Source organism: Rhipicephalus microplus, chromosome X (genome assembly GCF_043290135.1).
Source record: "Rhipicephalus microplus isolate Deutch F79 chromosome X, USDA_Rmic, whole genome shotgun sequence".
In the NCBI taxonomy this organism is placed as follows: domain Eukaryota; kingdom Metazoa; phylum Arthropoda; class Arachnida; order Ixodida; family Ixodidae; genus Rhipicephalus; species Rhipicephalus microplus.
The window spans coordinates 229,915,720-229,928,546 of NC_134710.1; the positions used below are offsets into that span (position 1 = coordinate 229,915,720).

Here is a 12,827-nt window from a genome sequence, read left to right on the forward strand (position 1 = left end):
GCGAGGAGTGGGCGAGTGCCAAGGGCCTGGTTTTCTCCCAGAATTCGGATAAGGCGGGGGGTAAAGAATAAATCAAGAAATTGGGGGTTTTTGAAGGCCTTCCAAAATTGCTCCCTCCCCCTCCCCCTGAAATATATTTCTGGCGACAGGCCTGCCGCTAATGTATATAAAGGATCATTCGCGCACACGGAATTGCGAGTTTCTCCTCTGGCATTGAAGCTTTTGACTTAACACATAGGTGACCTGCACGTGAAAGGGTACATGCTAACTGGGATCAATCGGCACATGCAGTTACGAAAGAGCAGAGTAGAACCATAACCATTTATAATAAAGTCTGTTCAAACCCTTACTCTTTCAAAGCCTTCCTACGAGAACGACTTCTCAACTGTATATGGTAGATGTTTTGTTCACGCTATATGACTTTCTAAGCGACTGTATGAACGCTATCTAGTCTTATGAACAATACGCGCATGTGAAAGCCGAAAAATTGACATTACTAAGTCTTTACTCCGGCCAGCCTCTCTGCCTTTTCGCTAATGAAATCTTTATTGAATCAAACTAAATTTCAATGGCGAACTCAATCCAACTACTTGCTCAAAAATCAAGCCTGTACAGTACTTATAAACGGTAAAGTTTACGATGTTACACACTCACGGCAATGGAGTTGCACGATAATTTAAGCGCATAACTTTTGTGAACTACAACTACTATAGTGTGTCTTGAACAAATACACGTAAATATTGCTCATTGCTCATACTCAAAGCACAAGCAAATTGCGACATTGGGGTCAAACGAAGGGCCAGGGAGTGCAAGACAACTGCTAAAAAGCGGCCATTTTTTGTGTACAACCGATGGCGCTATGCCGTAATGGCTCAACTGCGCTAAGACAAGGGACAACAGAACAAAAAAAAAAAAGACAGCTCGTGCGCAGACTCACGACAAAAATTATGTCGCAGATGAGCCGTCGCATTATTATTCGGCTAACTGAAAATTTCAAGGACTATTCGTGTGATCATTTTCCGCACGTGGCAAAGCACTGCAGTGACCGTGAAAAGGACGCAAAGAAATAATGCATCCCTTTTCTGGTAAGAACTAGAGTTCTGTATCGAATACGTGGGAGCTCTTCAGGGCTTATCTGATAAAGAAAATGCGTGGGTGCGTCAGTGATTCGTGGACGCTGCTTATTGAGTGTGGGGTAGAATATCTAGACGTTATATTCCGATTAAGTGATAGAAGCAATAATTTGTGACCACATTCGACCAATGAGCTCCTGCTGTTATTTCATGCTGACTGCATACATGTCCAGTTTCACTCAATAAAATTTTAGTCGTGAGTCTGCGCACGTGCTGTGTTTTACTATCTTTGCTGTCTTTCATTAACACATTTAAGCCATTACGGAATGAACGTCAACCAACTAGCCCAACTTGACGCTCTTTTGTTCGCCCCATGCGCAGCATTAAAGTGTCATTGCCGTAAAATACAGCATTGAGATCTCATTATACAGACTTTAGATGCGGCATGGCTACCAAATAAAAGGTCTGCTTATGCAGTTTTGCTTTTGATGTTTTCAGTTACAATCACTGTCTCCGCCGTCAAAAGTATACTCATTTTGTACATATACAGCAGTAACGTTCTACTTGTCACGTGACATCTTATTGAACAGGTACCTCAAGCATGGCCGAATCGCCACACTAATTGATGAAGGGTAACTCGCGTTTCGTTTCTCTTGGCAATGGCATAACACACATGAAAGTAAACAACTATGTTTTCCTTGCCGTTTTGCTTACCCTCTTCCCAGTCGACAAGCTTTATTTGTACTCCGTTCAGCGGAGGCCCAACCACTCCAACCGTCAGGTCATATACTGGAAAACAGGAAACTTGTAATTGTCATAGCAATTTCTGACACGAAAAATTCTAGCTTAATTATTTAATAAATTGAGTAGGAATTGCACCACTCAGACTTATGACGGAGCCCAAAAAGGAGGAGCACATGGCAAGAAATTGTTTATTGTCCACGTCCTCCCCTGATAGCATGACTGCCCAATGGTGTCCTTGAATTCAAAACAACAGAGCAGCCAAGGGTGTGGATTTTCACGTTCCGCTCTGTCACCTAAGGCCGTGTAAGAGGCGGCTGTTCTAAGTTGCCACTGCGGACAAGCGCTAAGGGCGTGATTGCAAGTGTTCATACTTGACTTTTCTGCTCTACTTCATGACGTGTAAGGATCTCAGCACACCGGGCAGTGAATGCTGAGCTAAGTTTGCTTACCACATAGATAAACGTGGTTCAACATGCTAAATAGCATAAGCGGACGCACCGGCGCAGTGGTGTTTTCGACATTAACATTGCAGCGGCTTGCATTGCAAGTGCGAGTACGTAGTCATTTTGTACACTGTTTAAGGGTGTTTTTATCACCAAATTATATGCGTAACTGTATTAGAAGTCACACAAGAAGGTTCTGAACTTTCGAAAAGCGTGCAGGGACGTACCTCTAAGTTTGCTGCTTGTGCAAGATATTTCAACAAAATACTTCGCATACGATCGCACTGCTAACTTGTAGTACATCTTAATGGATCCTGTAATTTCATGGGACGAAACTAGGCCACCTCTAAGGTGTAAGACGTGTAAACTGTTTTCGTTTTTGAGAAAAGTACATCTAATTGATCCTCTTTCTCAGCTCACAGCAAAACATTTGGCATATCAATACCAAATTGTTTCAAAAGCTGTTGGGCACAAACAGCACTAAATGAAGACCAAAAGCTTTCCTCCTCAGCAAGCGAATGTTCACAGTAAGATGTAAAACGTTTCTGAAATATAAAGCTGAAACAAACATGACCCATTGAACCTATACTATAAACCCTAACTCTGTACCTGACACAAGCGTTATACCTTGTATACACCCCAACTACTTAGTACGTATACGCTCGCTATAGCTTCGTTAGAGCAGCTCAAAGGACACAATGAGAAGTCGTTGTTAATGTAACGTCTACTTTAAGCTTCTTAATGACACTACGGCATCTGTCGTTTAAATATATGCATAAAAATGTAGTTCTTCTGTCGGTCTCGGTTTAACATGAATCCCGCGCTAAATGTTACGCCAAAGTCCTTATTACGTACGTCTTGGTGTAGATTCTAAATCTCAATTCTAAGCTTAAATGTAGCTCCACTTGCGCGATGCCCGAGAATGTGAATAACACGAACAACCCGATGATTCCATTGAAAATCACGCTCTCTGCATCACGGCATCGAACCCAACCTTGTGTGTCAGAAGTGTTTTGCATAATTTTAGCGAAGTTATCATCATTATTTTTTGGTTATTTTCATAGTTTATGTTATCTTAGAGTTAGCTCATTTTGTACTGATTTTGAGCACTGTATGTTTTGTTTTACGCTTTCATTGACTGATACATTTGATGGACGACAAGGCGGGCCCCTGCAGTGCCACGCACTTAAAGGATGGCAATCGGCAACCTCACTCGAATGAGCTTTGGTCGCTAAAGCCATAGCGCAATATTGATAGAGTCCTAAGTTAAATATTGCTCGAGCTCATTTGAAGATTCTGATTGAAACACTCCTTTAAACTGATGACTCCTCAACGTCAAATTCATCTGCGACAAGCATCTCGACTCCAGCTACCAGGACAAGACAAGAACGTTTGTGGCGCTTAGAAAAAACGGCATCCAACAGCGCCACTCTTGTTCCGGGATAACCTTTCTCTTGCGTGCTGCACATCTGATAATCTCTGGCTCGTAGAATCTAGGTTGCAGCCTTTCTCCAAATATCCTCACAACGAGGCATGTAGATTTTGATCTTGTAAGCTTCTTAGAATTCTAAGTAAATAATACAAACAAATGACGCAATATTACAGGGCACGCAAAAGCAGGAAAGGTGAACAACTTTTTTTATGATTGCGGCATCACAATAAAAGATCGCGCTACCGAGACCAAGAGGAAGGTGTGCCTTCTTTCCGTATGTTGATATGCGTGATAAACATGGGCAGACTACATAATGCTACGTTTCACGAGCGAAGACACGTTACATCAAGTGGTCAGAGAAAGCAGAGGCCCATACGATCTTGTAGCGTAGCTCCTGCCGTGGTCTCGGTGAGGCCGTAGCCCTGGAGCACGGGACAGTCAAGACAATTGCTGAGGAATTCCTGTGTTTCACTGGACAGCGGGGCCGATCCGGATACTAAAGCCCTCAGATGGCCACCGAGGATCTGCTTGGAGCCCCGGAAGATGATTCTGTGGACACACGAACCATTTTGCCACTGAGGTTGCCTTAGTACTGACCCACATTGCACTGTCTAAGAACGCCAGTTGGTAAGTTCTCTCGTCAGATGGCGCGCCGTCGCATCGGCATCGACCTCATGCTAAATAGTTACGCAACAATAAAAAAGCAAGACGCCCAGACTTGAGGCATATAAAATTACTACTTGATGCATGTATTTGGATACCAGCAATTTTATGCAAGTGTGTCAAGCGACCACGCTAACTGACATTGCATGTGTTCAGCCGATTCATCACTCACCAGTTATTCATCACGAGATTCATCACTCACCAGTTAGGAATGAGTGATGAATCTTTAGAAAGTTCTAATGCATGATTGTGATCGGAATTTTTTTACACTTGGCCGACTTTGAGCGTATCTGTCTGTCCGTCTGTCCGTCTGTCCGTCTGTCCGTCCGTCCGTCCGTCCGTCCGTCCGTCCGTCTGTCTGTCCGTCTGTCCGTCTGTCCGTCTGTCCGTCTGTCTGTCTGTCTGTCTGTCTGTCTGTCTGTCTGTCTGTCTAATAGAGTTTCCCAAAATTAACTAGAGGGCACTCTGGCGCTGCGATCGTTCAGCGACCATGGGAATGATGGGTAGTACACACATTTGCCCAGTCTTCGTACTTGCGGGCGGCGAATCGTACTTGCGGTTTTGTTTATTACTGGTTACGGTTTTTTCTTTGAAAGAAAGAACAAACCCTTTTGAAATTAGGGACTTGATTCGAAATAGTAAGCTTGCCCCGCCGCGGTGGTCTAGTGACTAAGGTACTCGGCTGCTGACCCGCAGGGCGCGGGTTCGAATCCCGGCTGCGGCGGCTGCATTTTCGATGGAGGCGGAAATGTTGTAGGTCCGTGTGCTTAGATTTGGGTGCACGTTAAAGAACCCCAGGTGGTCAAAATTTCCGGAGCCCTCCACTACGGCGTCTCTCATAATCATATCGTGGTTTTGGGACGGTAAACCCCACAAATCAATCAATCAATCAATCAATCAATCAATCGAAATAGTAAGCTTAAAAGAGTAAGGTTGTGAAGAGCGAACGTTGAACATTTGCTAGTTTATGTTTTCGTGAAAAAACAGCTCCAAGCCACACGGAGCCGGAAGCAAGCCAGAAGTACGAAAATTAGACAAATGTGTGTACTACCCATCATTCCCATGCTCGCTGAAGCGCCGTGTGTTGCAACTCCCATAGACACTAGCGCCAGAGTTCCCTCTAGTAAGTATTGTAGGAAACTCTTTGGTCCGTCCGTCCGTCCGTCTGTCTGTCTGTCTGTCTGTCTGTCTGTCTGTCTGTCTGTCTGTCTGTCCATCCGTCCATCGGTCTCTATCTATCTATCTATCTATCTATCTATCTATCTATCTATCTATCTATCTATCTATCTATCTATCTATCTATCTATCTATCTGTCTGTCTGTCTGTCTGTCTGTCTGTCTGTCTGTCTGTCTGTCTGTCTGTCTGTCTGTCTGTCTGTCTGTCTGTCTGTCTGTCTGTCTGTCTGTCTGTCTGTCTATCTATCTATCTATCTATCTATCTATCTATCTATCTATCTATCTATCTATCTATCTATCTATCTATCTATCTATCTATCTATCTATCTATCTATCTATCTATCTATAACTTTTAGCTCTCCTGGCCGTTTCGATAATGATAATAATACCAAAATTAGCACAGCATAACATGACAGTATTGCAAGCGTAAATGACTAGTTATAACAAAGAAATCATGACATGTATGTCATGATTTACATTTCGTGGTTGTGCTGCTCTTGCGGTGGTTTCGTTCACTCGACATGTTTCAAAACTGGTATGGTATGATATGACTGCATGGTGAACACAAGCGACAGACTCTAACACGGAAATCATGACATGCATGTCATATAACAGTATGACTACATTCCACAGTTATGATGCGCTCACGGCGATTTCGATAGTTTCACATATACCAAATTTAGTATTACGAGACTGAATGAATGACGAAGATATGTGTCTGGTGCAAACATGATTATATTATATTATATTATACTATAATATATTATAATATAATATATTATAATTTATATAAACGTCTTTCAGAGCATGTATCCTCAAACATTCGCCGTGACGCAGATGATAGTGCTTTATAGGACGTGATCATTTCGGCAGGTGACGAAAAGCGTTTGAATGGTTTCTTTACCTCGTTTTATGCTTGGCGCGAAAAATGAAAAATGAGCATTACTTTCAAAAAGACTGGTCTTCTGTCATTTACAAAAAAAGTAATGCCGGTTATTACAACATACTCTTTCAATAGTGTCTCTTTAGTCAGCATTATGCAGCACAAATATCTTGGTGTCAAAGTCACTCATGATATTTCTTGGTTTACTCATATTGCCTTAATATGTTCCAAAGCCTTGAAACAAATAAGATATCTTCATCGAACCATGCAGAGCCTCAAAAAGATATTAAACTTTCATGGTATAAATAGCTTGTTCGCCCTGTCATCCACTGTGCCTCCACGGTGTGGTCACCTTACAGACAATGTGACATAATCAGACCAGAAGCAGTTCAAAAGATAGCTGCCCGTTTTATTTTTCGCCGGCACGACCGCTATCTTCTCACCATCATTAGCATTACATGAGCTAAAGCTGGAACCTCTTTCGGTACGTCGTGATGTATAACCATTAAAAATTTTGTACAACATAATCAACCATTCATATCGCATTTCAAACAGAGCCTTTTTGTCATTTTCTCAGCCTTCCTCTGCCCGTAACTTCCACGAGGTCAACATTGCTGTTTTTTTTTTTTTGCAGTCACAGATACATTTCAGTATAGTTTTTTTCCCCGAACAATAAAATTATAGAATTCCTTCCCTGGTCACATTCGATCGCTCCCCCTGAATAATTATATTACTATTCTTGTTGAAAATGATTATGTAAAAAATCCTAATACCTTAATTGTTCTCAATGTGTTTTATTGTTATTTTGTTACTTCTCATGTATCTTTTCTTATGCGATTTTTTTTTTGCATTGTATAACCCCACTCCTGCAATAGCCCTTTTACAGGGATTCGGTTGGTAAACTAAGTATATAAATATATAAATATACCAAATTTTGTATTACGGGACTCAAATGGACGACGAAGGTATGTGACTGGCGCAAACATGATAATCACTAGATGCATTTCATGTAATAACATGACAACATGCCTCGCACATGATGCGCTCGCAGCCGTTTCGCTAGCTTAACAAATATCAATTTTGGTACTACATGACGTGTATGAACAACACAGGTAAATGACATGTCAAAACATGATAATCTTGGGATGCGTGTCATGTAAAACATGACTACATGCTACACTTAGCGCGCTCGCGGCTGTTTTGCTCGCTCAACATATCCCAAATTAAGTATCACGTGATGTGAATAGACGACGAAGATAAATGACATGTCCAAACATGATAATCATGACAGGTAAATCATGTACGTCATAATTTACCTCCACTTCCTAACAGTGTGCTCACTTTAAAGTGGCATACCAACCTTCCTCATTTGTGCTTCCCACAGTACGTGGGATCTGCGAAGTGCTTTTCTGGTCGAATTGTATACAAAACGCATAAGCTGTGCACCAGACTTCGTACAGTAGGCGTTAAAAAAAAGTGATTAACGGCTTCTAGGACCTATAGGCACTATGTAAGGTTAATGTTTGTCTGATAATGCGTATGCATCCATACGTAACACTTGCGGCTATATGTTGAAAGTACATAAGTATTTACGTGTCCATGATGAGCATGTTACAGAGCCCGTTGCCACACGACACTTCATTCACGCATACTCTACAACAAAATGCAGTCAATATTTGGCAACGCTCACAAACCAGGCTAAGCTGATGCTGACAAAGGCGCAGAATCACGAATTGGGTGAGTTGGTGGATGCTCATCGTGGAATATTTTACAGCGCAACAGTTTAGATTCGGAAAGAGAAAGGACACAGCGCTGACGCCCAACACATCTGCTCGTGTGCACAGTTTCGATGACTCATTGTCTCCTATATATGTGTGCTTTCTTTCTCCAAATAAATTTCAGTTCAGCGCTGTGTCCCTTCCCTGTCCATATCGAACCCGTTGCGCTGTAAAATATTCCACGGCTAACAAAGACGACAGACGGGATGTACACGTGTTTTTGAGTGTGTATAAAACAGTTCACGTATTGAAACGTTACAGTTTAGACAAAGCAATTTCGAAAGCAGCTTCCTATTACTTTTTTGTTCTTCCTAAACACATTTCAGAGACCACGTATCAAGTTATTTCCTTTAAAAACATCCTTTCCCTTATTCACAAGACCCTGTTGCGCTAGACCTCTTCACTTGGATAAAGGCATTCGGCTGTCCGCTATACGGCAACTTGTTGAAGTGCACAGCAGCGACGGGCGCAAGCTAACGGGGTCAGCTGTTATGTTTACTGGAGAACTGGCGGCCACGTCAGCCACTTCCTCGAACAGCAATTGCAACATAGAGCGTACCGGTTCAAAATGGGAGTAGTGAATCCTTTCTTTTTCCAGTAAGATTTGTAGGTTTGGGCGAAGGCAAACACCTCTTGCAGAATAGGACTCTTTTTTGACAATTCCTGCTCAATGGCCTTGCGGATGCGATTCAGCAACAGCTGCGAAGAACGTGGAAGTCAGCCCGTCAAGCTCACCAGGTCCCAATGAAACATTTCTTTATACACTATATGTTATTACACACTGTCCAAGAAACGTTCTACCATGAATTTCAAACCTGTTCGTAATTGGAAGGACTCCATCAAATGCTGAAACCAATGCTGAAAGGACACAAACAATATATATATATATATATATATATATATATATATATATATATATATATATATATATATATATATATATATATATATATACTTTAGTGCTTGTTTTTCTGTGTTTGACACAATATTATTGAGATCAAACAGACAATAGTGCCAAGGAAAGTATAGGGGAAGTTATTAGATCGCTTGTAATGTAAATGTAAAGAACGAAAAGTGGGTGAAAAGACAACTTTCCGTGAGCAGGAACCGAACATGCGACCTTCGAATGAAGCGTTCGATGCTCAACCACTGAGCTATTACGACGGCTTTCACGCCACCCACATTATTAGGTTTATATGTGAGTTTAAACGTGGAAGTGTCAGTCAGCGCCACCTGTAGCCATGGCGGCGAGTGTGGCACACTGTTCGTAGCACGTGAACTTTTTACAAACTGGCAGCTGACTATTAGTCTCTCGTATGCAATATATATATATATATATATATATATATATATATATATATATATATATATATATATATAGCTCGTCCCATATACCGAAGATCAGGAGCCCTGTCTGTCTCCTTCAAGTGACCAGCTACGCCTAAGCTTTTTTTCTTTCTCTTACTGTTTCCTTTCGCGGTGCATCTTGAATGGTGATATAGTGCGTTTCACAATGGATGATTAATCAAAGCCATGTGGGGTGTGAAGAGTTGCGAAAGACATTCTTAAGTGCCTGCATTACTCTCGATCAAAGCACTCCTGCGTCAAATGGAAGGACGCACGACCCTCTGTTCGATATTTAGACCGCTTACGCCGTGCAGCCTCTTCATATACTACAGAAAGATCATCACAGACTGATTTCGGTGCATATATTTCTTCGCACTGCCCTAACCTTGAAAGGCAAACCTTAACGTCTCTTTTTGGTCTCCAAGCTTCTCCTCACGTACTGATAGATTTTGAAGTGTGTTTGTGACATTTTTTTCTACCATCTTGATTTGTCTGCGGTTACATACAATGATCGCACATGCATGTTCTAATAAGCTTCAATGACAGCACGTGCCATCACATGCCTTTCATGTACTATGTGATTTACATGTCACGCTCATGGTGTGCTCGCGTCGGTTTCACGATCTGGATATATGAAAACAATTCTACGGTAAATGTGGCTGTATGAATAACATAAATGAGAGATGGCAAAATGAATATTAGAAAATCCATGTCATGTAGAACACGATTTCATGCTCCTGGTGCGCTTGCAGTCAGTTCGCTAGCTTGATCTACACCAAACTTCGTACCGCGTGACGTGACTACATGATGAACATAAATGACGAATGGTAAACTCAAGAACATGATATTCATGTCATGTACAACACGATTTACAAGCAAGACTCATGGTGTGCTCACGGCTGTTTCGCTTGCTTGATATACGCCAAGTTTGGTACTGCGTGACGCGACTGTATGACGAACATACAGGGCCAGTGGCAATATGAAAATCATAAGATTCATATCATGTCGGCATGACTTAATTGATGCCGTGTTTATGATCGCCCTGCGGGTGTTGTCTAGCTTGATATCATCATCATCATCTACGCCCTCTGCAGGACAAAGGCCACTCTCATGTTCTGCCAGCCAACTCGGTCCTATGCTTGCTGCTCCCACTTAATACCCACAAACTTCCTAATCTCATCTGCCCACCTAACCTTTTGTCTCCCCTCACCCGCTTGCCTTTTCTGGGAATCGAGTCATTTACACTTAATGACCAACAATTAATATATATGTGGGGTTTACGTCCATAAATCACCATATGATTATGAGAGACGCCGTAGTGGAGGGCTCCGAAAATTTCGACCACCTGGGGTTCATTAACGTGCGCCCAAACCTGACCACATGGGCCTACAACATTTCCGCCTGCATCGGAAATGCAGCCGCATCCGCCGCCGGCATTTGATTCCTCGACCTCCGGGTCAGCAGCCGAGTACCTTAGCCACTTGACTACCGCGGCGGGGCTTAATGACCAACGGTTATACTCCCTACGCGCTACGAGCCTAAACAATTTCCATTAATTTTTCTGGTGCGCTCGCGGCCGTTTCGCTAGTTTGATATACATCAAAACTGTCAATGCGCGAAGTGGCTGCATGACGAACATGAATGGCAGGTGGGAACGTGAAAACCATGGCATGCGTTACATGTTACATCATAATTTACATGCGATGCTCGTGGAACACTTGCCGTGGGCCCGCTATAGCTTGATATACCACAAAATTGGTATTGCGTAATGTGACTGTATAGCGAACGCCGACTAAAAGTAGTGTGGCATCAAAATCATGACATTCATGTCATTTACGGCATGTATTATATGTACCTCTTATGTGCACTCGCGGCCATTTCGCTAGCTAGATATACATCAAACTTAGTAATGCGTGACCTGACTGATGACGCAAATCCAATACATGTCATCAAATGTAAATCGTGTCATGCATGTTGTGTACACCATCATTTGCCCTTAGCTGGCTGCTTTGAATTGCATCGATTCCCATAATCAGTGGGATCTGCCGTTTATTTTGTCTATGTAGTATAAGCACTTTCGGCACTGGTTTCATTTGAAAGAGCGCCCTTGTGGCAGAAAACACCCCTCTCCTCAACATGTTCAGTAAAACGCTATATCCTTTAGCTAGTGTAGATAGGGAACCAGTCGTGCCTTTACACTTCTTATGCTATAAACATTCGTGCACCCACTGTAGCCCACGCGGATGATTATTAGCTAGCGGCATAAACGGAGGCCCCAATAAAATTGATGCCTACAAAGTGTGATAACCTGTAGATAAATCGTGGGACGTTAGACATGACGGTCTATCTATAGATCCATGTTCGCACTTTTCTTCAGTACTCAAAACAAACTGATGCAGCGTACTTTGGCACAAAACAAGTTATTGCTGACAATAAATAATCCAAGGTAAATTTGGATAAAATTGCCGATGATTGCTCTTTTTTTTACTTCAAGTGCAAGCACTCACAAATATTCGATGTTTTCAGATATTTTAGAATTAGCCCCTACAGTAAACGCATTGCAGTATATCTGACGCTAAAAGCATTCTACTACATGTCTAACATGCTGAAAAGAAAGCAGAGAAATGTTTTTCAACTTTAAAAAGTATTAATAGGAAACAAAAAATATACGCAAAAACTGCCCACTTTTACCCTCTGGGGTAGACAGCCAACTTTTTCATCTTTTTTTTTTTTGTTCCCAAGTTCTATGTACAGTACGGTCCACTGTTAGGACGAAACCCCATAAATGCGAAAATGCCCGCGATAGTGACGAGTGCTGCTATGAGCGACGAAACAAGGCATTCGCGCGACGTGTCGCGCGGTAGTTTTCGCGCGATCGCTTGGTTCTCCAGATTCGGAAACCGTGCGAAAAGCGCCGGAACAGGATGTACATGACTGACGTAACTGCCGGTTCTCTCCATGTGACGGGAAACCACCACCTCCTCTCATGCTCCTCTCCACCCGAGTCACGTGTGCACGACGAAGGAATAACGCAATGTTTATGCACGTTCCCATAAAGTAAGTGCTGCAAGGCAATAATAAACCCCTTCCGTTCCATTATAAAACAACACATTTCATTTTTACATTGAATATTGCCAACTACGCGGAATTTTTGCTACAAGTAGACGGCCTCACGCCTGCAACAGTTGAGTTCACTTGCCGAAGCCGTCGCGTGACTGAGGTTTGCCTGAGCAAGCGACTGTTCGCGCGAAGGCAATCTACGTCGCGTCGCTCGTCGCTGTCACGAGC

At 42.4% G+C, this 12,827-nt stretch overlaps 1 protein-coding gene across 2 annotated transcripts in view; it reads right to left on the reverse strand.

Annotated features, from left to right (window-relative positions):
* LOC119187864 (fatty acid CoA ligase Acsl3) overlaps positions 1-12,827 on the reverse strand; it is a 99,461-nt gene that overhangs the window by 9,307 nt on the left and 77,327 nt on the right. For both annotated transcript variants that reach the window (XM_075878750.1, XM_075878751.1), the window contains 3 exons: positions 8,752-8,891; positions 4,069-4,241; positions 1,788-1,862 (listed from right to left, as the gene is read on the reverse strand). In XM_075878750.1, coding sequence (XP_075734865.1) covers positions 1,788-1,862; positions 4,069-4,241; positions 8,752-8,891 — 388 coding nt within the window. The remainder of the gene's footprint in view (positions 1-1,787; positions 1,863-4,068; positions 4,242-8,751; positions 8,892-12,827) is intronic.